General features: G+C 40.6%; 2 protein-coding genes across 3 annotated transcripts in view; one reads left to right on the top strand and one right to left on the bottom strand.

The window, feature by feature from the left end:
* Positions 1 to 27,395, top strand: part of TMLHE (trimethyllysine hydroxylase, epsilon) — a 256,921-nt gene that overhangs the window by 58,664 nt on the left and 170,862 nt on the right. The gene's annotated exons all lie outside the window — the stretch shown is intronic.
* Positions 13,695 to 26,070, bottom strand: SPRY3 (sprouty RTK signaling antagonist 3). 2 transcript variants are annotated; one of them, XM_067722562.1, is made up of 3 exons: positions 25,935 to 26,045; positions 24,477 to 24,846; positions 13,695 to 20,395 (listed from the first exon to the last, which is right to left on the bottom strand). In XM_067722562.1, the coding sequence occupies exon 3, from the start codon at positions 20,290 to 20,292 to the stop codon at positions 19,426 to 19,428; it is 867 nt and encodes a 288-aa protein (XP_067578663.1). In that variant the 5' UTR covers positions 20,293 to 20,395; positions 24,477 to 24,846; positions 25,935 to 26,045; the 3' UTR covers positions 13,695 to 19,425. The 2 variants fall into 2 exon arrangements, with proteins under 2 accessions (XP_067578663.1, XP_067578662.1); XM_067722561.1 differs by lacking the exon at positions 24,477 to 24,846 and having other exon boundaries at positions 25,935 to 26,070.

Below are 27,395 nucleotides of genomic sequence, written 5' to 3' on the forward strand. Positions count from 1 at the left end.
CACAGGATTTTTATTAATTATTCAAGGGAAATGAGGAGATGACTTTCAGTATTCATCACTTATTTTCTTCCACATTTAGTTTTTATGACTACTTTCCCCCTCCAGTGTGTTTGAATATTTGCTGTGCTACTTCTTTTTACCTTGCTTGTTTAAACATAGACTATTCTACCTATTTTAGACCTTTTTTCACTAATATAATGTTGGCAACTTAAAGATCTCTCCACCTATACACAATATCATGTTCTAAATTAGTGGTTGTCAAGCTTTAACTTCCATATGAGTCACCTGGAGAGAGGGCTTTTAGTTAAAATACAAATTCCTGGGACTCATCCCAAGATTCCAATTCAATAATTCTGAGGAGGGGGCCCATGAACTTTCATTTCTAAGTTTGGGCAGAGGGTACAAGTAGAAAGCTCAGCTAAGATTTATGCACAGCCTTAGTTGGAGCAATTGTGTTCTTTCTTCTGAAATTTGTTAAATGTTGGTATGAGAGTTTACTCCACCTGGTCAGGAGCATAACTTTTCCTTAATTAAATATCTTTAGTTATTCTTACAATTTGACATGGAGTTCGGCAAAATAGCAAGCCCTGTGTTTGTTTTTGCTGCATTTGTGTAGTGGTAGACAAAGTTTTCTACTATCAAGAGCTTTCCCTTGATTTTCCCCAGTCTTCCTACTCACATCCTCAGTCTCCTAAGATTTTATTGACTCACACTTTTATCTCAGCACTCCCTACAGTCATCCCACAGTTTTCTTATATCATTTATAGCTGTGTAAAATTAAGTTTTGATTCTTTCTTCCCAATAGAATGTAAGCTTCATGAGGGTAAGGACAGTATCTGCCTTAGTCACTTAGAACAGCACTTGGCACAGAGTAGGTACTCAATATTTTTGAGTGAACGGATGGTTACGTGAAAAAAGAAGTATAACTAGCTAAGCTTCTTCTAAAGAAGAGCATACCTCAAGCCACACTTTATTTTTTCATGATCTTGGGAGTAAGAGCCTACAAAAGAAGTAGCAGGAAAGAAGGCCAGAGTTTCTGAGCACACCCAGGTGAAAGTACTGTTACCATTTCAAACAAACATGAAGAAGATGTAGGGAAACAGAAGAAAAATAAGTTACCTCTCCACACTTTTAGGAGTAAGAAAACATTCCTGAGTTCTTATCCTCTGGAAAGATGAATATCTGAACAAGGCTCACCATTCCCTCCAGTAAGAACTCCAAACTATCTACCTCACCTGGGTCAAATGGCACCTGTAGCCTGGAGACAAATGAACTTTTTGATACTGTGATAATTATAATAAAAACAATTGGCGCTGGGCTTTTTACACGATGAGCTAAGCAAGTACCTAGAGACTGATATCTAAGAGCTCTAATGGTATGGATCTTCACTGATATATAGATACAGGAGGCCAAATATTTAAATAATTTCAGCTCCAAACAGAGAAAATAAAACATGTGGAAAATGACAAAATTAATCAAACAATAGAAGAACAATCCTTGAGTTGAAAAAAAAAAAGTCTGCATGTGAAATACAACAGTTAAATGTAAGTGAGTGATAATAGACTGTCCGGGAATGGGTAACATAACTTAAATAAGGATTCTTAAAAACAGAAGGTCCATATTTCTAGGGAAACTCTAACGTCTAGAACTAAAAGTACCACGTCATCTATGAAAAATCAGACTTATGGATAGCAAAGGAATGAGTACAGAGAAATAAACACGTTCTAAAGGTCTTATCTGGGAAGGCATGAATTTAGAAGAGGGAGAAAAGTGAAACTATACTAAATAAATAAGAAAATATTCTAAATAAAAATATCGGAGGAGCAGTGAATCCTAAGAGGGGGAAAAAAGGCATGTTTTCAAATAACAGTGGAGGCACATGTGTCTGAAAGTTGAGTTAACCATTAATGAAATGGTAAAGCATATTAGAGCTCACAAGTTAACAAAAGGAAAACTGAATACTTGATAAAATCAGCACACTTGGGAAAAGGAAAATAGGGAACAACAATGTAAAATAAATAATATGTTTATTAAATAATGTGTATTAAGTAACATGTAAGAAATTAAATAAAGCGTATGAAACATACAAAATGTGGATGATCTCAATTATCTCTTTAAAAGATAGATCGTATGAAATTGGTAAAAAATAAATTAAGCGTATGCTTTTTCCAAGAAAGAAGTAAAATAAAAATAAGTAGACAATAAGAGGCTGTGTGTGTTCATTCATTGAACAAATAATTTATGGAATGCTTACTATGGGCCAGGCACTATTCCAGTTACTGGGGACACAGCACAAATTAAAACAAAATTTCTGCTTACATTCTCATAGTTGATGTAGGTAACAAACAAACAAATACATAGTATATTAGGTGGTGGTAAGAGCTAAGAAGAAAATTAGATCAGGGTAAAGGGACAGAATGACAGAGTGAGAGTTTGAGGGAAAGCCTCATTGATAAGGTGACATTTCCACAGAAACCTTGTAACAGGGAAGAGCCAAATGTGACTACATGTTGGATCTGTTTCTTTTGCTTTAACCTTTGCTTTCCGCTGATTTGTTCACTAAATGTATACTGTCTATACCTGATGGCCTGCCTCAGGGAACCCTGCCCCTCTGCCCGAATGTTAAACCAAAGTACCTTTGTTCAGGGAAGCATCCTGACCCCGCCCACCTGTGAATGGCCGCAAGAAAGAAGAAATTAACACATCCCCTCCCTGAGTCTGGACATTCCAGGTGATATTTGCAAAACTTATGGCCTTTTTACTTTACTTCCTCATCTCCTCCCCCTCTCTGTGCTGTAAAAGAAACTGGCATCCAAACCCCAATAAGGTGGTTATTTTGAGGCCCTAGTCTGTCATCTTCTCAGTCTGCCCGGTCTGCCAGCTTTCTGAATAAAGTCGTATTCCTTGCCTCAACATCTCGTCTTTGATTTATTGGCCTGTCGTGCAGTGAGCAGAGCGAGCTTGGACTTAGTAACAACCTGAATGAAGAACATGAACAAAATACGCAGGTACCAGGGAGAAGAGTGTTCAAAGTAGTGGGTACATCAAACATGAAGTACCCAGGCCATGGCAGATTTTGAGAACAGATATGACATTATTTGACTTATAGTTTAACAGAATCACTCTGGCCTTTCTGAGGAGATAGAACTCTCTATGGGATACAGTTATAGAAGCAGGAAGACCTGTTAGGAGGCTATTAAGGTAATATAGGTAAGAGATAATGTGAGCTTCGATAGGATAGTAGCAGTGGAGGTAGTAAAAGAGGGTTAGATTTTATATATAATTTGAGTGGTATAGCCAAAAGAATTTTTTGATAGATTAGATGTGAGGTGTTAGAGAAAGAGTCACGGATGGACTGAACAACTAGAAAAATAGAGTTGTCACTTACCTAAATGGAGAACATTGGGTAGAAGGTTTGGAAGGAAGAAATGAAGACTTTGGTTTTAAATATGTGAAGCTTCAGATATCCATTAAACATCCAAGTGAATATGGCACTTGACTGTATACATCTGGAGTTGAGGAGAGAGTTCCAGGCTGGAGAAATAAATTTTGGAGATGTCAAGATGCAAATATTTAAAATAATGGGATTAGATAAGATCACCTAGGGTGCAAGCATGGAAAAAAGAAAATGTCTGAGGTCTAAACTCTAACCTTAATTTTGAAATTGTCTTTCCACCATAAACAATTTAAAAGGTGGAAAAATGCAGCTCAATAACAAAAAAAAAACAACACAATCCAAAAATGGGCAGAAGACCTAAATAGACATTTCTCCAAAGAAGATTTACAGACTGCCAACAAACACATGAAAGAATGCTCAACATCATTAATCATTAGAGAAATGCAAATCAAAACTACAAGGAGAGGGCTTCCCTGGTGGCGCAGTGGTTGAGAGTCCGCCTGCCGATGCAGGGGACACGGGTTCGTGCCCCGGTCCGGGAAGATGCCACATGCCGCAGAGCAGCTGGGCCCATGAGCCATGGCCGCTGAGCCTGTGTGTCCGAAGCCTGTGCTCCGCAATGGGAGAGGCCACAACGGGAGAGGCTTCAACGGTGAGAGTCCTGCGTACCGAAAAAAAAAAAAAAAACTACAAGGAGATATCATCTCACACCAGTCAGAATGGCCATCATCAAAAAATCTAGAAACAATGAATGCTGGAGAGGGTGTGGAGAAAACGGAACCCTCTTGCACTGCTGGTGGGAATGTAAGTTGATACAGCCACTATGGAGAACAGTATGGAGGTTCCTTAAAAAACTACAAATAGAACTACCATACGACCCAGCAATCCCACTACTGGGCATATACCCTGAGAAAACCACAATTCAAAAAGAGTCATGTACCAAAATGTTCATTGCAGCTCTATTTACAATAGCCCGGAGATGGAAACAACCTAAGTGTCCATCATCGGATGAATGGATAAAGAAGATGTGGCACATATATACAATGGAATATTACTCAGCCATAAAAAGAAACGAAATTGAGCTATTTGTAATGAGGTGGATAGACCTAGAGTCTGTCATACAGAGTGAAGTAAGTCAGAAAGAAAAAGACAAATACCGTATGCTAACACATATATATGGAATTTAAGAAAAAAATGTCATGAAGAACCTAGGGGTAAAGCAGGAATAAAGACGCAGACCTCTTAGAGAACGGACTTGAGGTTATGGGGAGGGGGAAGGGTGAGCTGTGACAGGGCGAGAGAGAGTCATGGGCATATACACACTAACAAACGCAGTAAGGTAGATAGCTAGTGGGAAGCAGCCGCATGGCACAGGGATATTGGCTCGGTGCTTTGTGACAGCCTGGAGGGGTGGGATGGGGAGGGTGGGAGGGAGGGAGACGCAACAGGGAAGACATATGGGAACATGTGTTTATGTATGACTGATTCACTTTGTTATAAAGCAGAAACTAACACACCATTGTAAAGCAATTATACCCCAATAAAGATGTTAAAAAAAAAAAAAAAACTACAAGGAGAGGGCTTCCCTGGTGGCGCAGTGGTTGAGAGTCCGCCTGCCGATGCAGGGGACACGGGTTCGTGCCCCGGTCCGGGAAGATCCCACATGCCACAGAGCAGCTGGGCCCGTGAGCCATGGCCGCTGAGCCTGTGTGTCCGAAGCCTGTGCTCCGCAATGGGAGAGGCCACAACGGGAGAGGCTGCAACGGTGAGAGTTCTGCGTACCGAAAAAAAAAAAAAAAACTACAAGGAGATATCATCTCACACCGGTCAGAATGGCCATCATCAAAAAATCTAGAAACAATGAATGCTGGAGAGGGTGTGGAGAAAACGGAACCCTCTTGCACTGCTGGTGGGAATGTAAGTTGATACAGCCACTATGGAGAACAGTATGGAGGTTCCTTAAAAAACTACAAATAGAACTACCATACGACCCAGCAATCCCACTACTGGGCATATACCCTGAGAAAACCACAATTCAAAAAGAGTCATGTACCAAAATGTTCATTGCAGCTCTATTTACAATAGCCGGGAGATGGAAGCAACCTAAGTGTCCATCATCGGATGAATGGATAAAGAAGATGTGGCACGTATATACAATGGAATATTACTCAGCCATAAAAAGAAACAAAATTGAGTTATTTGTAGTGAGGTGGATGGACCTAGAGTCTGTCATACAGAGTGAAGTAAGTAAGAAAGAGAAAAACAAATACTGTATGCTAACACATATATATGGAATTTAAGAAAAAAAATTTAAAAAATCATGAAGAACCTAGGGGTAAGAAGGGAATAAAGACACAGACCTACTAGAGAATGGACTTGAGGATATGGGGAGGGGGAAGGGTAAGCTGGGACAAAGTGAGAGAGTGGCATGGACATATATACACTACCAAACGTAAAATAGATAGCTAGTGGGAAGCAGCCGCATAGCACAGGGAGATCAGCTCGGTGCTTTGTGACCACCTAGAGGGGTGGGATAGGGAGGGTGGGAGGGAGGGAGATGCAAGAGGGAAGAGATATGGGAACATATGTATATGTATAACTGATTCACTTTGTTATAAAGCAGAAACTAACACACCATTGTAAAGCAATTATACTCCAATAAAGATGTTAAAAAAATAGGTGGACAACATATATGCAATGACATTTTTCAGACATTAGAAAGGAGGAGCAAAGATTGTGACCCCTGAGGGAAGGAAAACAAATGAGGTAGGCCCTATGATTGTTTTGTGTTTGGAGACACCTTCTGGACCATGGTGCTGAGAGAAGAATCCCAAGCAGAGCACATCTGTCTTTCTGAGTTAAGACAGAGAATTGAGTTTAAGGATACTTGGGATGCTGGAATTTTGGGGTTGGATAACTGAAGAGGGGAGAACTAGTCAGAAAAAGATCCCCAAAAATCTGCATAGGGGTTTTCTTAAGCCTTTGGCTGGATATTAATCCATGCACATATACGATGAAACCCCATTAAGCAAATTCAATAACAACTACCCAGAACTCACACAAAGCTGAGAGCTATTTGAGTTCTGTCAAGCCAGAGTAACGATACCTCAGATAAATGTTGGGACATTCTGTAGAGACCCCAAGTGTCACACCTTACTAAATTAGTCATAAAGAAAATCAGAAAACCTTCCCTAGAAGAATTTAATAAATTTCAAAGAAATCACCTTGATACAAAAATAATAACTGTTCACCAAACTTTAGCACTCTAAAAAAGACAACAAAGTCCATTGTCCAAAAATATTAATGCACATAGTATAACGTACAATGAAAAATTACCAGGCATGCAAATGTTACTCATGCAAGGAGGAAAATGGTGGAATAGAAATAGATGCAGAAATGATAGAGATGATAGAGATGATGTAATCAGTAGACAAATACCTTAAACAAGTATTATAAATATTAAAATATGCTCAATAATTTAAAGTAAAACATGGACACAATGAAAACCACAATGAGATACCATTAATATACCTGTTTGAGTGGCTAAAAACATTTTTAAGTAACAATACCAAGTTAATAAGTAACAATACCAAGTTAATAAGGATTTAGAGCAGTTGGAACTCTGGTGGTTATATGATTTTATGCATTTGTCACAACTCAAAGAATTATACATCAAAAAGTATAAATTTTACTTGTGTAGATTAAAAATAAATTTTAAAAGATAATTGAAACAATAGCAATGTATTTTGAAATTATAACCTATAACAACAATAACACAAAGAATGGAAGGACGAAAATGGAAGTATACTGTGGTAAGACTCTTATGCTGAACCTGAAAGTTTAATGTACTTGAAGGCAGACACTGATTAGTCAAAGATGTATATTGTCAACCCTAGGGAAAATGGTAAAAAATAATAATATTAATAAATTAAGAGGTAAAGTTAATAAGCCAATAAAGGAGATGTATTGCAAATTTTTAAAAAATCCTCATCACCAAAGGCAAAAAAGAGAGAGAGACAAAAAGGAACAAATAATTGATGCAACAAATTGAAAACAAACAGCAAGAAAGTAGAATTACATCAACAGCCTTAATTATTACATTAAATGTAAATGGCCTAAAAATTACAACAAAAAGAAATTGTCAGGTAGAATAAAAATATGCATATATAAGAAACTATATGTGCACAAAAGAAAACCTTAAATATAAAGACGTTGGTTAAAAGTAAAATACTATACAAAAGAAAGATCAAGTAGCTATACTAACATCAGATGCTGTAGACTTCATAACAAGGTACATTTTCAGGTTGAACGTGATACTACATAATGATAAAGGGGTCAATTCTCCAAGAAGACATAACAATCCTAAATGTATATGCACCTAAAAACAGAGACTGAATATACATAAAGCAAAATCTGACATAAATGAAAGGAGAAATAGTTAAGTTATAATTAGTGTTAGAAATGTCAACATACTTCTTTCAGTAATTGATAGAACATACAGACAGAAAATTAGGAAGTATATGAAACACCTGAACAACACTAATTGCCAGTTTGATCCAGTTTATATTTATATTTATAGAACATTCCATCCCCAAACAGCAAAATACACATTATTTCAACTACATGTGAAAGTATTCATAAAGAAGAACCATATGGTGGGCCATAAAATAAGTAAGTCTCAATAAATGGAAAGAAATTGAAAGCATAGAGATCATTCTTTGACCAAAACAACATTAAATTACAAAACAATAATTTAAAGATATCTAGAAAAACCTCAGTTACTTGGATATGAATCAACACACTTCTAAGTGACCCATGAGTCAAAGAAGATATTATAAAATATTTAGAACTGATTGATAAATGCAACACATCAAAATTCATAGGTCTACAGCTACAGCAGTACTTATTTGGAAATTTAAAACTTCAATGATTATATTAAAAAAGAAGAAAGGTAAAAAATCAATGATTTGGGGCGGGACTTCTGGAAATTCTGAGTGAGGACCTTGACAATTCCCCTAAAAAAAATAAAATTGGACAAAATTTTCAAAAACTACCATTACAGAACTCTGTAAATTAGCCAAAGGCATAAAACAAATTGAGAAGAGTCTATTCAAGAAAAATTGCTAAACCTCAGTAAGAACAATGGGAGCCTGAGGCATTTCAGTCTGGGGATACTCCCATACCCACCTCCAGCTCCATGCCATGGTAATTCTCCAGAGATGAGGCAGGTCATAAGGAACAGCAGCTTCACTGCTGGAGGAAGTAGTCCTGATTTAGAACTGAACATGGAAAACTATCAGGGAAGTCCAATATAACAGCTAGCTTGAGATCTTGATACTGGCTGTGGCAAGCAAAGCAGCCAGAAATTTAATATGATTTTTTGGGAATATGACATCAAAAGCACAGGCAACAAAAGCAAAAACAGACAAGTGGGATTGCATCAGACCAAAAATCTTCTGCACAGCAAAGGAATCAATCAACAGAGTGAAGAGAGGGGAGAAGTGGAATGGGAGAAAATATTTGCAAAACATACATCTGATAAGCAGTTAAAATCCAAAAAATATAAGGCGCTCACTACTCAATAGCAAAAACACCCCAATAACCCAATTAAAAAATGGGCCAAGAACCTGAATAGACATTTCTCAAAAGAAGACATACAAATGGCCAACAGGTATATGAACAGGTACTTAACATCACTAACAATAAGGGAAACACAAATAAAACCACAATGAAATATCACCTCACACCTGTTAGAATGCCTATTATCAAAATCACAAAAGATAACAAGTGTTGCAAGGATGTGCAGAATGGGAACCCTTGTATATTGTTGGTGGCTATGTAAGTTGGCACAGCCATTATGGAAAACAGTATGGAGGTTCCTCAAAAAATTAAACATAGAACTACCATATGATCCAGCAATACCACTCCTGGGTTTTTATCCGAAGGAAATGAAATCACTAACTAAAAAGATACATATGAGTATATAAGTGGTGTTTAAATCCAGGAGAGTAGATGAGATCACCAAGAGAGTGAGTCTAGATAGAGAAGAGAAGAGGACTAAGAACTGAAACCTTAGGCACTCTAATATTTAGAGTTCAGGGAGTTGAGAAAGAACCATTAAAGAACTTGGAGAAGGAGAGATCAATGCGGTAAGAAGAGAATTAGGAGAGTGTGGTGTGCTGGATGCCAGTAAAGAATGTGTTTCAAGAAAGAGAGCGCGTGGGGCTTCCCTGGTGGCGCAGTGGTTGAGAGTCCACCTGCCCATGCAGGGGACGCGGGTTCGTGCCCCGGTCCGGGAGGATCCCACGTGCCGCGGAGCAACTGGGCCCGTGAGCCATAGCCGCTGAGCCTGCACGTCTGGAGCCTGTGCTCCGCAACGGAAGGGGCCACAACGGTGAGAGGCCCGCGTACCCCCCCCCCCAAAAAGAGAGTGTGTCAAACATCTTTTGTGCCTCATTTCACATTCTCCTGGACCACCTTTTGTTCAGGACAGTATTGCAGCTGCTGTATGCGGGGGTAGCTTGACGCTACCTCATTCAGCTGTATCTCACACTATTGCTTTCTGCCTTGGGGCTTCTCTGCTACCACCAGATGGGACGGACATCTGCAGGAGCCTGCTCAGTGATTCTAGGTCATGAGCAAACCTGCAAGTGCCAGTGAGTTAACACCCTCTAGGATTACCCTTGGTCAATGGGAGATGAAATCTGATGGATAAACACTCTTCTGTGTCTGGTGGAAAATTCTGAGGCACATTCCACACAGCACCAAAGAGAGTCCTCAGTGGGAATAATCCACAGTTGCCTTCAGTAGTAAACACATTAATAACATACCCTTGAACATACCCATCCCTACTTGGTTCATTCTTAGTCCTCTTCTCTTGTTTCCTGAATCACCTCCCCCAATAAACTACATGTAAGTCCTTGCCTCAGGCTCTGCTAGGATTTGGGGAGGAGGAGCTAAGTCAGAGTGCATGATCAGGTGGGACAAATGCTGCTGATTGGGTGAATAAGATGAAGACTGAGAATTGACCATTGGATTTAGCAAGGTAGAATCATTGGTGACATTGACAAGAGTTATTTCAGTGCAAGGTGGGTTCAAAAGGCTGGCTGGAGTGGGTTCAAGAGGGAATACCCTATTTTCTCAATGATATGTGGCAAGGTCACAAGCTGGGAGTGGAAGTATGGAGGAGGTGGAGGTATTGGAGGTATGATGAAAGAGAAGGGTGAGATAGCCTTTTTTAAGAGTTGGAAAATAAACTGAAGGGAGAAACAAAGTAGAAATTGTCTGGTGGTACTGAGGGCCCACTTGAAATTTGTGACTGTGTGTTTTTCTCCAACTACATTCATCTGTTTAGATTAAAATGTGGAATAGGTGGTTATATTTAACTAAGATTCAGATTTTGTTAGGCTAGGGGTGTGCTAGGGGGAGAGAGGGTCAGCGGTGTTGTTGTGAAAGACCAGGGAATGTAAGCTGGGCAAAAAGGACTTGAGGTGGGTGGTGACAAATTTAAAAATTGTGGGAGGGCTCAATTTTGGATGGTGCTTGAGGATAATATGAGAGAAGGGCCAACACTAAAATTATCCTGATCTCTTTTCATGCAATGATTTTATCAAAGTTAGCAAATTAAATATACCATTATGTATTATACACAAGTCATGCCAAGATAAGTTCTCAGAATGTAAGAGGACACTATTAAATATTCTGAGACACAGGTATTAACTGAGACTGTCCTGGGCAAATTGGGACATAGTATGACTCTACTCATATAGCCATTTTTATACTGTAAGAAGTAGATCGTAGTAGTTAAGAGCACAGTTTTCAGAGTCATGTTTCCTGAGTTTCAAACCAGGCACAGAAAGCCTAAGTAACTTACTAAAGACGCCTAGCACATGGTGGAGCCGTCTATAAATCTTTTGGATGAAACTCATCAAGACTGGCTCCTCCATCTCATACTGTCTTGTGTGTTATTACATTTATCTTCTGATTCTAAATTCAGTGTTGCTTCTGAACTTCAGGCTGTGCTCTAACCTCTTATGCAGTAATTACCCTTTTTCACCTTCTCAGGTCCAGTCTCCATTATGTTTATTTGAAGTTCTGTTGAAATAGATTTCAATGTCCCTACAATTAATGCCTATGGCTGACACCACAACCAAATTTGATCCTTCCTTTAGAACTACAGTCTGCTTTCTCATTTGGTCCACATGCTATTTTATGCAGCTCATCTTAGGCTCTTGTGTTAATTGTTATCAGGCAAAGTACAAGCACTTTATTGGCAGTGTAGTTATTAGCAAGGAGTTTTTTGGATTATATTTTCCAGGAAATCATAGACTACTGAAACATGGCCTCTAACGACTCAGTTTTTCCTGATTGAGTATAGCTCATCACCTCTTAACTACCTGAAAGGTAACCCCTGCCTAAGGCAGGTCTAGATTATAAGTGCCCATCACTATACTTTTAAGGCCTCTTGCTTCCCACTAATTCCATGTCTACCTCCCGCTTAAAAAGGAGGCATTTCAAGATGAAATGAGGATATATTTACTAAATAGGTTTTTAAATTTAGCTTGTAATGTGACACATAGAAACAGTTTGATCATGGCTTGTTTTTAATTTGTTAGCATGGCTCAACTAAGGATAAAGGAGTGCTTTGTTAAATAAATATATTTTCGTATTTTAAAATAACTTTCAAATAAATACTTAAAAGGCGTTGGCAAAAATTAATGATGAATTAAGAATGTGTATTATACTTTCAAAATAAGGAAGACACAAGAAGTCCATTCTATAAATGGTACAGAATTCCATTTTTACCAAATAAACAAGTAGCCAGATATATGACTCCTAGGAGAACAGAAGTGGCCCCCTCTGGAAGTTCCTAATATCTGGAATGGAAAGGACAGGAATGGGTCTGGATACTCTGTTCCGGGGCCCTGGAGTTCAGGAAACATGTTCCTTGAGGTTATAGATCATTCTGGGGATACTAGATCCCCAAATAATCTACTTCCTCAAATGAGCCAAATCAGAAAGCCACTTCCCTCCTTTCTGGCTTCTATAGCAGTAGCTCCTCCTAATGGGCAGCCCTCCCTGCTGGCTTTTTATGCATACTGCCTTTCAGAAGAGATGTCCTTTTTTTGACCCCCTTCCCTCCAACCCCTGAAAGACCCCAGGAATGGGATCTACAAGTCCCATAGAAACCCTAGGCTAGTTCAGTTCTAAGGTCACATTGTAATTGACCAAGTATGAGAAGTCCAAATATCCCTTTGCTTTTATATTTCTTTTAATCCCTATCCCAGTGAGGGAAAGAGAAATAAAAGAATGACCTCTGTCCTCAGCTCCTAATTTCTTTGATTGTCACTGAGGCCAAGTTTAGTTTAAAGGTACAGAAAACCTACACAAGTGTTCAGTCTTCATACACGTTATCAGGTAGTCACAACACCCAAATGATTGATGGATTAAACTTTTTTTAAAACTTTCATTATGTTGTTTTAGACATTCAGCCTCACGTATGTGTTGTACATTAATTCCCTCAAGTATAACATTCCTTTGCATTTGTGCAGAACCTTGTACATTAAAAGATGCTTCTACTTTAATGACTCTCACAAAATCTCTAGGCTTTATTATCTTCATTTTACAGATGAGGAAAGCAAAGATCCAGAGAGGGCACAGGGTAGAGAAAAGCAGCATAATATAAAGACAAAAACTTTGGCCTAGGAGTCAGCAGACCTGGATTCTCACATTCCTAACTTTGTCCCTAACTCACTGTGTATTTATGAGTGAGTCGTTTCCCCTCTCTGAACCTCAGTATCTGAATTTATAGAACGAGGTGACTGAGCTTTCTCAACCCTGTTTGTGTATTATAAACACCTGGAAGCTTTTTAAAAAAATCCATTCCTCAGCCTCACCTCCAAAGATCCTGATTTAATTGGTTTCAGGTTACTGTAATTTCCACACCACCAAGAAGCCAATCCAGGTAAAGCCACAAATCCAGTCTGGTATTTCTCTCTAAAGGAGAGAAACTTTGTCATTTAGTATAAGATCCAAGTACTATGGGGACATGTCCTGGAAGGGAGTTTGAAAGGCTGAAAGTTTTAGAGTACATACCCTAACTCTGAACCTCTAGGGGAGAGCTCAAGGCTCTATCCATCTCTCTCTCTCTCTCTCTCTCTCTCTCTCTCTCTCTCTCTCTCTCTCACACACACACACACACACACACACACACACACACACACACACAATCATTCCAGTGGAAGTGTTGTAGGAGTTTGAAAAAAAAACGAATGCTGCTACAAGTCAAGGACAAAACGGAGTTTAAATATACAACAGAGCCAAGAGGTTAATAAAATGGAGTTTTGGATGAGAGAAACAAACTGATTACAGAGCTTTTTTCTTTCACATAGCTTTTTCTTAACGTTTGTTTTTCTTTCTGGACCTACATACAGTATTACTTCACACTACTTTTTTCTCTTTTTCCTTCAGTATACCTTATGTATTACGATGGGCCTGGAGCCTTCTCCTTATTGGGAGGCCTTAACACCCATTGGAAGGGGATCCTTTAAAACTTTTACAGAGTAAAATTAAGCCAACTAATTTCTGATATTATAAAAATTAGTGTTCCTTTCCCTTTTAGTGTTTCTTTTTGTCACCAGAGTGGTAAGACTTTGAGGGCTAAGATTAAAGTGTGGACTAGGAGGAAGGGGCCAAGGGCGTCATTCAGTCTCCCGTAGTTTAGGCCTTAGGACATAGGTTCAAAATGAGCCCTTAGGATGCATTTACGGGTCACCTCATCTTATCACAATAGAACATACAGGTGACTTGAGGTTAAAGCCCTGTATTAATAAAACTAGGGTGTTCACCTGAAGGATTATCTCTGTTTTCTTTCCTTAGTGACTGGCAACAGCAGTGTTGGTCAGTTCTTCAAGGACTTGGGGGTTTCCTAATCCTTGTCATCTGTGTCTTTTATTATCAGAGACATGACCATTATCTAGTACAGCCAAAAGGATTGCTTTAATAGTTGGAGAATGACAACTTGTGTGTCAGGATTACCCCCTTCTTTTACAGGGAACTGGCCAGCAAATATATGTGGGAGCAACGTACATCACTTTGATTGTAATGACAGAAAGATCCCTAAACAACAATGAGCAGCGTCACTCGCAAGATGTCTTTCCTTGAAAGCTGTGTGTCTTGTTCATTCTGGCCTTTGAAAGCAGCAACACTGCTTTAAGGGTCAAGATAAGGATATGGGCCTAGATTGTTACTTCTCTAGTTGAACTAGGAACTTCATTTCCATGCAGAACGAAGTCCTTAAAAACAAGTCGGGGAATATATAGGTTTAGGAAGGCAAATTTAGTATGTTTCTGAGCACCACAATAAAGCCTTATATACTTTAAAAATTGTAGGCTATCTCTAACTCACTTTGAATGAAAGTGAATAAAGATGTAAGGGAAAAGCACCAGCCTAGTGTACCAGTTTAAGTTCATATGTCTCCCTTTATACGCACACTTGCCTTGCTGTCTGTAATGCTACCCCATTGCTGCTGAGGCTTAAGATGCCAAGGTACATGCTTGGGCACCCACACATGCATTACCCAAAAGTGCAGGGGAGCTAATTTTCCACAGGGAAGGTATTTGACTAATGAGATGGGAGATAGGAGTTGAATTCTTCCCCTTTCCTCACGCAGATGGGCTGAGATACAGTATGGCCTATCATAAGAGATTGAGAAGTTAGCTTGTCATGAAACAGGTTATTCTCCCTCCTTCCCTACCTCTTTTTCCTTGCTCCTACTTCCTTGGGATTTCACATAAGCTCTTGCTTCAAGCTCTATTTTCTAAGAAACTCAGACCAGGGAATCTGGCAACTAGGAAATCTGGAATTGTCATAATTCCACCCTAACTTATAACTGTGTGACTTTGGCAGGTTATTTTCTCTCTTTGTGCATCTTTTCCTCCAACTATAAAATGTTGATGTTGGAATAGATGTTCTTTAAGGGTCTTTCTGGCTCTGAAATAATGTCTGTGTGAAGTAGGTGATGGGAAGAGGTAAGGTGGTATACTGACCAATGGACATCAGTGGATTACTTACATTTGAATCAGCAAAATGCACTCAATATAATCAATGAGCTTGAATGTTAACAGCTCCAACCAATCTCAAGTGCCAAACATAGATTTAGTTCTACTTTCTTCAGAAAGAAATTGAATTAGATTTCCTGGGCCCTTAAAGAGAAGGCCAAGTAAACTCTTACCCTCTCTGGCAAAGTAAAAAAAATTCTCTACTGGCTCCATACCATAAGCTGATTGAGAAACGGTAACTGGCTGCAAACATGTTTTCAAAGGGAAAAGTGGAGAAGTGTGTAATGCCACCATCTTGGGAAGCAAGACAGCTAATAATATGATGTCTGTAACTATTGCTTCACTCCTAACACAGTAGCATGTTTGTTTCAACTCTTAGGCTGCAGGTGGACTGGAGTTAGGGACAGAACCATTCACCATTTGAGGCTTGTTATACCACAAGGGTTTATATTATGCTCTGGACTTCTATACCTGACTCTGGACCATGGACTCTGGAGTCAGACAGCCTAGGTTCAAATCTTAGTTCCAGCATTTACAAGCTTTGTTACCTTTGACAAGTCACCTAGCCCCTCCGTACTTCAGTTTTCTCATTTGTAACATGGCAATCATAATAGTGCATACATTGCAGAGTTGCCGTGAGGATTAAATGAGCTAATATAGGTGATGTGCTTAAAAGAGTGCTTAGCACATAGTAAGCACTATGTAAGTGCTCACTACATTTATTATAGCTGTTGTGATGAGGAAAGATGGGCTGGAACAACAACAACAACAAACTTTTGGCTAAAGCCATATGAAATGTATCAAGGGACCAATATGTGGAAAGCAGTAGATTTAGGGGGTAACAGATGATTTAACTGCAAAAAAATGCTAAGCAGGAAACATCCTCTAAATATTCCTGTTTATACAGTACATGACACAAAGTAGAAAAATAATGAAAACAGAGCCTCTCTGCAGGATTTAGAGTTCTTTCATATATATTTTAAATATACATGTGCAATACATTAAAATATATAGAGATGTGTGGATATATATTTACATATATATATGTAAATATATATATATATATATATATATATATATATATATATATATATATATCTCACAGAGGGGATATATATGCACACTCACATGTCTGTGCGCATACCCCAACAGGACCCATCTATACGTAAACCAGATGCAGTCCATATCAGGCCAACTTGGACACAAATGAGAGCCCTGACTCAGCAGATTGCAGACTGCAACTGCATTGGCATAACCGTTCAGTTTCTTCTACCAAGTGTAAGGCCATTTAGAAATACACTGAGAAGAGCTCCTTTGGGTGTGTGGCAGAGCCCAGGGCAGAGCCCAGAGCCTCTGGCAGTGCACAATTTGCCTGAGTAAGGACTGCAGGATTGAGATATGAAGGAGCTATCAAGGAGGAAGGACTTGTGTTGTTTTGGGTCCTGAAACTAATCAGCAAACATCCATAGAATAACTTTAGCTCCAGGAACAATGCACTAGTGTCAGAATCCTTACTTATCTCAGCTTTAAGCAAATTTCAGGCAGAAGCGAAGAGAAGTGTGTGTTGCTACTCATCACCATCCAGCTTGACCCAGAAAACCGGGCACAGCTTTTAGGGGTGGCTAAGTTCAAAGGTCAATCAGGCAGACTTGTAAGGTAAAAAGAAGTTACTTAAATGGAAGGACTTGAAAGCAACATGAGAGGTGGCAGGTACTGGTTCGGGTTATAAATGTTCCAAGAAGCCAAACCTTGCATGTGGCACCATTTGCAGCGATATCATTAACATTATTAATAATCATCATGACATATTTATATATACAAAAATAGAGCAAAGCAATTCTAGAAGAGGAGGTGAAAGAGAAGGTGAGGGTCTCTGCAGCCCAAATGTCAGTACACTTCAGGGAGATTCAGAACCAACAAAGACTGAGTGGCACGTATTCCTATAGTATACAGCCGACAAGGGGGCGTGGATGTTCCCTTCTTCTTCCCCCTGTGTATGACTATACATTTCTCCCCACCTTTCCACCCTGTAATACATACCCATGCACACTTTAAAAGAGATGATGATATATAAAGCTAGAGTCTGGAAGTCTTAAACTAAGTCGGAGCACCTTGATTTCAAGCAAGTGCCCTCAATCTTTGAATTCTGTAGTGAATTTTGGATTCACTTACAGAGGGAAACTGTATCTAATTCTTGCATCTTTCAGCAGCAGTCCTTAGGAGCCTGCTATCACCACTGCAGCCTTTTCCCATTGAAGGGGATTCACAGCACAAGCTCTTGGTATTTCATAAGAGAGAAGTCAGTTCTCTGCATTATACATCTTTCATCTCAGTTTTCCACTGTTGCTGAAATTTAGGTTCTCAGGCAACTGCCACTGCAGACAAAGCCAGGAGCAAAAGCACAGTGTGTAGCAAAGGGTAGGTGCAATGGCGAAGACGCAGCTTGATTAGGGCTTCCTTAAGCTTTTCTTTTGCACACTTGAGCTTCTACAAGGTGACAGAGCCAAAGGTGATGTCCACTGGGAGCAGCCTTGACACCTGAAAGTTAGCTACCCACTGTGCCCCACACAAGGACCACCACACTAGCTTGGCATGATTCCTGAAAATTGAATGGGAATGGCTTTCTGTCATTGTTAATAGAGAACACTGAACCGAGAGTCACAAGACCTGTATGCCAGGCCCAGCTCTATTAACTCAGTGTGTAGCCTTGGGCAGATCCCTTCCTATTTCCAGGCCTCAGTTTTCCCATCTGTAAAATAAGGGCATTGAACTAGATTAACAGTTAAGATCCTTCCAGCTCTAAAGTTTTATGACTTTTTATGTCCATTATTAAGGCCTGAGCCATGCAGTCTCAGGGCAGTTAGCTTCTAAGAGAGAACAGACCTCTGTAATATCCTTTGCTTTGTTCATTTAGCTATAAAGCACGTCTGCCTTTGGCACTTGGGTCAGACATACAAAGTTATGAGCATCCTGATTTACTATCCTACTCAGCATGCTAGTGGAATCTGTCAGTACTGTAAGTTGATTATTGGGAAAGGGAGTAAAACTTCAACTAATTAAACCTGGAAATGTAAGATAAGTTTGCCTCATATGCTCATAAACTGGCGAGTGTGGTTATGAGTGCACACACACTATTGCTAGTGATAAGTTCATTACAGTAATCAATTTCCCTCAATAAAAATTAGTAAATAGTATAACAGCAAAGTTTGGCGTCAAAGGAAACACCTACGGAAAAACAGCACTTTTTGACGTGTTAGAGAGAGAAAGAGGGACAGGTAGAAGGAGACAAAGATTAGATCAAACAAGACAGAAATACAGGCAGAGAAAGGATTAGTCTGAGAGAAAGGGAGGGAAGGAGAAGAAAGCAGAGAGAGAGAAAGAAAAGAGAGGAAAAGTAAAAGTAGAGAGGGTGAGAATGGAGTGGGAATGAGAACAGAACAGAGTAATGCAAGAAGAGGAGAAAATGAGAAAAAGACTAAAGACCAGAGGGGCGGGAGACGGAGAAGGGGTCAGATTCCCTGGAATACTGAACACTGTCCCACGTGGACCTGTGAAAACCATCTAAGAAGAAAGCTTCCAAAGGCACTGTGGAGAGCAGAGTGACACTCAGAGCCTGCATCGAGAGGTACTACGTCGGGGAGCCCCTAAACCTCCACGTTGCTGGCTCTGTCAGCCCTCAGTGTCCAAATCTCATGCTTATATACCACCTGAATATGCCATGGCAGCCATAAGGGCTGAGATGGTGGGTGTAAAGAGACTGAGGAGGAGTGGGGTAGACACTGTGAGAAAGAGCAAGGCATCCCGCTCCAGGGTGCGCTTGGCCACTCCCCTGACACCGCAGGAACGAAATTGGTGAGCCCTAACTTTGGCTTGGCTACTCTCCTCCTCCTCCCCTTCTTCAAAGATGAGGCCTATGCTCTATCGATGGGGCCTAGAAGGAGAAAGCACGGGATCCCTCTTGTGGGAAGGTCATACAGACTTCTCCTGGGCCTTGGGGCAGGGCGCGCGACCAGAAGAGATTTTTCTGCACACAGTGTTGGTGTGCCTTTGACAGCGGCAGCCTGGTCGCCTAAGACTATCATAGCCCTGCTGGCACAGATGGAGGCATCCACGGGTAGGCAGGTAGCAGCACAGGCAGGGTAAGAAGAGGGAGATGAGGCTCATGGCTGCCCAGCGGACGAAGCAAGAGCCAGGCCCACAGGAGCAGGGCTCATCAGCGCAGTTGTCTTCATCATCAGTAGAACAGTGGTAGAAGAGGCCCTTAACACAGCAGAGACAAGTGCCATAATCGAGGAGGCTCTCAGCGGAGCAAAGGCAACGCTGGTTGCACAGCCAGAAGGAGGGGAGAGGGCGAGCTGCCGTACAGAGGACACATTTGCACCGCCCACACTCCTCGCAGATGAAGAGGTGCTCACTGGGGTGCACGGCAGATTGCTCAGCTTCTCCCTTCAGAGCACCATCAGCCTTTGGGTGGGCTCCTGTTCCAGGCTGGGTTCGGATGATGGACTGGCCTGAAGGTGAGGGCGTAATGCTGGCCAAGAGCCTTTGATCAGAGGCAGTGGTGCTATGGGACATTGAGCTGGCAATGCTAGATTGGCTCAGATGCTGAGGCAAGGGCTGCAATTGATGGCACTGGCTGAGACTGCGTGGGAGAGCAGTAGGCATGGTAGCCAGGGACCAATCAGATTTGTGGGTTTGCACGATAAGGGAAGGGCTGGAGAGGGCCTGTTTACAGGGGACTGGAGGACGGTCCACATAATCATTGCTCGCGTGAGTAGAGCGCAGCTGTTCAATAGGCAGGATTTGTTGGAAATCATCTGTCACTGCGGCATCCATTTTGCCTTGATTCTTGAGTTCTGAGTGGTTTTGGGTCAGGGTGGCACTTGTGGTGATAAAGAGCCCTTGTAGTTACATGGATCTTAGGGCGCATCAGAAAATCCTAGGAGAGAGGGAATAGAAACAATGAATGAGAACACACAGGCATGAGTACTTTGCAGGGAACCAACAAACCTCGGGCCCCATCACCACCACTACCTTAAATCACTTTAGTCTTCATGTTACTCCTCTATTCTGTAATTGACCTCACCTACTTCTTTACAGGCAAGTCTGGTTATCTCATCCGGACTATAAAGCACATTGGGAGCAAAGATCTGATTACGGATTCCTGTAGTAGCCCATCATACGACTAGGGTCACAGGAGCACTTCGCTCATTAAGAGCTTTGCTAACCAAGAAATCTAGGCCTTCAGCATCAAAATTCTTATAAAAATGGAACCTAATTTCAAATGCAAAGGTCACTTCCTAAAGCAACACTGATGTAAAAGAGAAAGCCCCCAAAGCCTTCCATGAGAAGTTGCATATATACATATACATATATATGTATATATATATATATGTATATATATATTCTCAAGCAAAATTTTCCTTTCAGTGAAATTTATAAGCATAAATAAACAGATGATAAAGGACAAGCTTGATTCAATGAATACAGGCAAGCAAGCAAGTTGCAGTAATAGCAGAGATATGGCAGAGACACAGATGGCAGAAATTAGGCTATCTGTAGAATAATAGGAAAAAAGGCTTCCCAAGGGGGTAAGAAAGTCAAGACTAATCATCTTGCTGTTCTCCTCATTTTATAAGCTGCTTTAACTTACTGAGGAGGTAATTCTTTCTAAATGGCAGCATGGCTTCAGAATCAAACTTTTGTATACATAGGAATAACCTGGGGATGGGGGAACCACAGAAGATGAGCCCTGAATTATTTCAAATATCACCTATAATTGTACTTTTTACCGCCCTAAGTCAAGTCTATATTGATGGGATTTATGAGGCAGAATCTGCTTGGACTGCTTTTCTCTGTCTTTACCTTAGACAATAAACTGGCTTTCTTAAAGAGCAGCAGTTTCTATACCAAATTTCAGACAAGTTGAATATCTAGAAAATATATGCTTGTGCCTTCATCGTACCACAATCAGGAAGCGCTCGGTGGTTATTCCCTGAAGCATTTGATTGAGCCTAGTACTGATAACGGTGACCATGAGGAAAATATTTTTCCAGCAGTAGATTACTGTATTGCACCACCTGGAAGACTGAACAGCCGAAAGAGGTGTGCCTAAGGAAAGTTAAACAAAAATCTAAGAGTCACCATGGGGGCATTAGGACCTAGGAAACGCTAGCATGAATAAAGTATATATTTGAAATCCATCAGACTTCAGGCCTCCTCAAAATAGATCGATTACTCACACTACTGCATGGGATGGAAAGCTTGAATGAGTAATAGAAAGGAACAAGTGAAAGAGGATAGTGCTTGATTAGATTTCCATAAGCAAGCAAACATGACACTGAAATGTGCCCCAAGTTCAATAGCAAGAAAAAAAAAAAGACGTAGTTCATAAAGGACTCAGTGGCTAATAATATGACCAGACTCATTGCCTTTCGAGGCTATATCCCCATGCAAACTTATTTAGTTGAATTTACATCTGTTCATTTTTTGAAAAGAAGATTTAATTTAGTTAAAAATAACTTTTCTGGCACATCACATCAAAGAACCAGTTTGACTATAATTTCACTTTTTAGCTACTTGTTTCAGTGTTATTTAATGCAGCACAAGAGAATGCAGATAAAGACTATGGAGATTCTAAGACTCAAACATGTAAACTTTGGCAAATCACTTACTTTGTTTGGGCCTCAGTTCCGGTATCTATATAATTATAGGAATGGACTAGGTGATTTTGAGGGACTCTTCCCTATTATGGTCTGTAATTACATAACTAAACAATTTGACAAAATAATTCTCTTCGCCCATACCTTCTACATCTTCAGCCCTTGAGGGTAAACTGGACAACATGCCCTTGTTTACTTGGGCATTCAAAAGCAACATGTTTGTCTCTTTTATCTACTTGGACTCACAATCCCCTGAAGCCTTACACCTCTACCTTTGCTGTATCTTTGTTAAGACTCATAGTCCCAGCATTAGAAAGAAACAGGTAGTTTTCATCTGGACACCCAAATAAACAAGGACACATTGTTCAGCTGGCTTGCAGGGTATGTGGATGTAGGAGCTTTGGATTGGGAAGAATCTTTTGATAATTTTATAAGAAATGAATTTATTCCCCATTGATCAGATAAATAATGTGTGGGGCTCTTCAAGTCATTTACACTGTAAAAACAATAACGTACATGCTAGATGCATTTTAGACTCACTGATTTCCCAAAGGAAATTAGATTCAAACAGACTGGAAATTCAAAAGCTCAAGGACTCAAAGGAAGGCATACTAGGTCTTAATGTTACAGGAGATAATCATATGGGATCCCAAGGATGTCACTAGATATCTCAGGGACTTGCCCAGAAGGTTGAAAGCTATGCTTGGAGGAATCTAGGTCATAATACAAATAACTCAGAGGCACGAGGGGATCCTGTCTTGGCAGCAGAAGGGTATATGGTGTTTAGGTTGAGAAGGTGTATTTGGATATTGATTAGAGTGCTGCAAGACTGAAGAGTTGAGATGCTTGGATGATTAAATGAGGCTTTGGGCATCAGTCTGGGATGATGAAGTACTACTGTTTTGCTTACAGGTAAGGGGATTAACAGGATGAACTCAGAAGGTTTCTTCCTGCCCTGTAAAATCTTTACTAGAATGGACTGTGGAAGATCTGCAATACGGTGGGCAGTAGGACCTGGGTAAAATCAGGGTGTTGAGTAGGATAAAACAGGATTGAATGACAATAAATTGTTTGCCATTCCGGATGTGCTGACTCCGATCTGGCTAACAGGATGAACTGAAATAGATACTGTAGGGGAAGGTAAGAGGGGAAAAAAAGTTGAGAAACAAATAGACAAGAGACTGCTGCAGCACATAGATTAGACGAAAAACTACTACTGCAAGCACGTTTATGATTCAGAAATCCACTCATTAAAGGGCCATTCATTGTGAGCAGCAAGTTAAGAAACTGACTGTGCTGCTGGTGAATTCCATATTCTATTAAGTGAGAGAGAGAATATACATATCATATATTATTAAATAGGAGCCGAGGTGATTACAAGTCTTGGCTGCACGTTGATGGGATCTAGTGATTTCTGTCACGTAGTGCCTGTGCAGTAATGAATGATGCATTGTAAACCCACTCCCATCTCAGTCCCTCTGGCCAGGTGCTCATAGCTTTCTCAACAGTTTTTCTGTAGCCCTGAAATTTGCTATGTTCAACCTAAACAGAAATTTCTTTTCTTATGCCAACTTAGGGACTAGAAAGGTAAATCCATTCAAGAAATGCTGTTTGTTAATGAAAGAAAAATGTATTTTCTCCCTGGAACCTAAAATCTGCCATGTTGAGACTAAAGTTGAAAACTTTCCTATCTAAAGCCCTTCTATGCTAACACCTTAAGAGTGTTCTGATTTTTATGATAAATCCTTCCCGATACAGCATGACTCAATCTTGATTTCAAAGAAGAGGGGAGAAGAGAAGGAGAGCCTGGCTCCTGTTTTCTCCTAGTCCCATGGGTTCAATGCTGTTTTGTACCTTACCGTGTAACGGCTCTGGGGTGTGTTGCTTTTTTCTGTGCTCTGCTGTTCTATACACTCGTTCTCAGAATAACTGAAAGCAAACATAGGGGGCATTTCTGCTATGGCTTTATGTGTTTTCTTAGTTCTACTGTTCCAAAGTCTGCTCGCTAAAAATCCCTCTCTGTGCAAGAGCATTTGCATCTCTATCAAAGCACTCCCCCCCTTACAAATACCAAGTTGTATATAGTTTACATTACTAACCTCTCAGCCACTGACTGGGCCTCCGTCCTACCACATACATCTTGTTGGAGCTGCCAGGTTCTCACCACATTTAACTCTTAACTTGTCACTTTGTTACCCTAGTCCTATTCATTACCTTCATAGTTTCATTAAGACTCAACAGCAGTTTATTTCAAACCAGAGAGTCTTGCAGTTTTAAGAGCCTGCGTTTTTAAAGATATAGGTGTTTTAGTAATGAGCAATACAAGGAAAAATTGTAATATCAAATGAATTCACATACTTCTAATCCTGAAGAAAATGCTAGTTGTTCATTTAAGAAGTAGGAATCTTTCTTTAAACCCCAAATCCTTTTATAAGAGACAGGAAACTTAAGTTCTGTGTGACTGTGGGCAAGTGACTTCTGTTCCAGGCCCGTTTCTTCATCTGCAAAATGAGGGGGGTATGAAAGGAAGGTTTTTAAATCCCCTTCTTGTCCTTATGCTCTAAATTTTTATGCTGGGTTTGTTGGTTGCGTTCCTCTGCCTCAAAAGTCTTTCATGAAGAATTGGTGTCCTTTCCTTCAGGTTCCTTACTTCCTCACAACTCAACTTCTCAACTCTGAATCCAAGTCACTCAGATCACTAACTAGATTGTTTCCCAGCTAGAGAGACCTAAAAACAGAACAAAAAAGCCAAAATGTATACAATGTTACAATAAAGTCTTCGAAATGTTTATTTAGAGGTTTAGGGAACAAGATTAATACTTCCTTGTGGATAAAAAGCTAGCCTGTGCCTTCTTTGTATGTATGTACGCAGTTGACTTGTTGGGAACATCACTTAACACCTGGTATATCCAAATTCATGTGATAGCACATTATGTTACAGTGAGGTTTTAATGTACCCAGAAAAGCAACAATGGTTTGCGTTTCAAAATAGATTTTCTGTCTAAGAGTTCAAGGTCTGTTTTCTGTTCATCCAACATGGTTTGCAGCATACAGAGGCGAGTGGTAACTATAATTACACGAATGGAAGGGACTGTGAACCACTGCCCTAGGTCCTATCAGATGTCTATTGGCTAACTAGACATGCTCACAGGTTCTCACTTTTGACAAAATTTCCATATGCCACACAGAGACATGTGCACACACACCCAGGCATGGATCCAGAGATTTCTAAATCATTGCTCTGACTCAATGTAAGTAGGGGGTTATGCCGTGTCAGCTTGCGCCATTTCTACCCAGGGCAAGGTGATGTGATGAAATCTGAACGATGCACAGCCCAGACTTGTGAGCCAATAGCAGACTAGCCGTACACTGACAGGATGCCCGCTGGGCAGCCAGACTGGCCTCAGCACGGGCTCTCCGTACGTTCTCAGCTTGGGTGGTTAGGCTGCGCTGTAAGGGGCTTAGGCAAGCACCAAAATTCATTTAAAGGTCAACAGGCTAGAAATTGCATTGACATTTGGCTACAAAAGAGTTATTTTGAAGTTCTCCTTTGATTTAGAAATTTCCGATACGGATAGTTTTCTGCAAGAGCTGATTCATTTAAATCTCAGTTAAACGGTTTTCATTTTATTCTACCCATGCGCTTGCGCTTGTGCGCGTGCACAGACACGCGCGCGCTCTCAAACACACACACACAGACACACACACAGACACACACACACACACACACACACACACGATGACTGGAATGAATGGCAATCTGTGCATTTCATAGAAAGAATTCTGAGGTCTTTAGGAGCTAATCTCTAAGCTTACCTTGAAGAAAGGGCTTATCCATGCTGAGAAAAGCAGAACTAATGCCCCATCTGGCTCAAAGGACCTCTTCTTCTCCTGAGTCTTTAGGTTTCTCCACCTCTCTTCGGAAAGTCTGAATGAAAACTCCTTCACTGGCAGTGGAGCCAGAAACAGAGATAGTTCTGTTTCAGTCTTTCTGACAGCAGAGAAAAGGGAAAGAAAAAACAAACAAACAAACGGGGTAGGGAGGAGAGTCAGACTTGTAGTGGCAGATACTTTGTATGGATTTTACATGCAGATCTAAACCTTGATGCACGTATTCCCCAAAGAAAGCTCAGCGGGGTAAGTTGTTCACCTCCTCCTCCTCCTCTTCTTTCTCCTCCTCCTTCTCCTATTTCTCCTCCCCCTCCTCCTCCGCCTCTTTCTCCTCCCCCTTCTCCTCCTCCTTCTTTTTCCCCTCCTCCAGCGTTTTCCTTCCCCTTCTCTTCCCCTCCCCCTTCCCTCCTCCCCCCTCCTCCAATCTGACAGATGAACCGAAGCAGCAGAAACTGCAGTTGTAGACACAGGGTATCTCAACAGAGCAATAGATACCGCTAGTGTGTGATTATTTATATAGCTTAGGGTGTGTTGGTATATAATCTGCAGAGAGCGGGCCGCGGTGGTGGGGGGAGGAAGGGGGATGAGATTGCAGTGTGTTCAGCTCAGCTAGCCAGCTGTTTTGTGAATGTAGACGTTTTCTAGAGGTCTTGTGAATGGGTTATAGGGGAGGGAAGGGATTTATTGCTCCTTGTTACAGTCTCTCTTCCTGCCTCTCTTTCTCCCCCCCGCCTCGTTTGCTTTCCCGGAGCTATAGCTCTTAATGCTTGGCTAAGTGGCGTCATCCCGTTGAAATTGAATCGACCCATTAGAACTCCCCATAGGAATCTCTGTATCCGGTCCCTGGGTAATGACTGAAACAGAATTTAAAGAGGAGTGGGGGTGGGGTGGAGAGTAACAATTTTAAGGAGGCCTCATTTAAATATCTCTGCCAATCGCAGTCCTACCAAGCCACTCAGCCCTTGCTGAGTGATTGCAGCTTCAATCAGCTAAAGAGACACCGAGCTTCTCCTTTGTTTAACGGTTTCTCCCTCCTCTTTTCCACAGTCATTCCCATTTTTTCAGCACTAATAATGATTATCCGTCCGTCATCCATTGGGGGACCATTACTCTCCCTTCGTGGGAAAGTATGTTATATATTCAACAAATATTTTTGAGTGCCTTCTTTTGTGCTAGGTATTGTGGATTCAGTCAGGAAGACAAAATCCCTGCCTTCATGGAGCCTCCTTGGGACTGCCAGCCTTCTGAAAATAAAGCAGCTTTGGCCATTTTCTCTTAAAGTGAAGGACAAAGGTTTCTGGAAATTATCTTCAGTCCACTATTTAATTCAATAGGAAAAGGTCTTCCTTCTGGGCATCCAGACAGAAGCACTTGAATGAAAACAAG

Source organism: Pseudorca crassidens, chromosome X (genome assembly GCF_039906515.1).
Source record: "Pseudorca crassidens isolate mPseCra1 chromosome X, mPseCra1.hap1, whole genome shotgun sequence".
NCBI lineage: Eukaryota > Metazoa > Chordata > Mammalia > Artiodactyla > Delphinidae > Pseudorca > Pseudorca crassidens.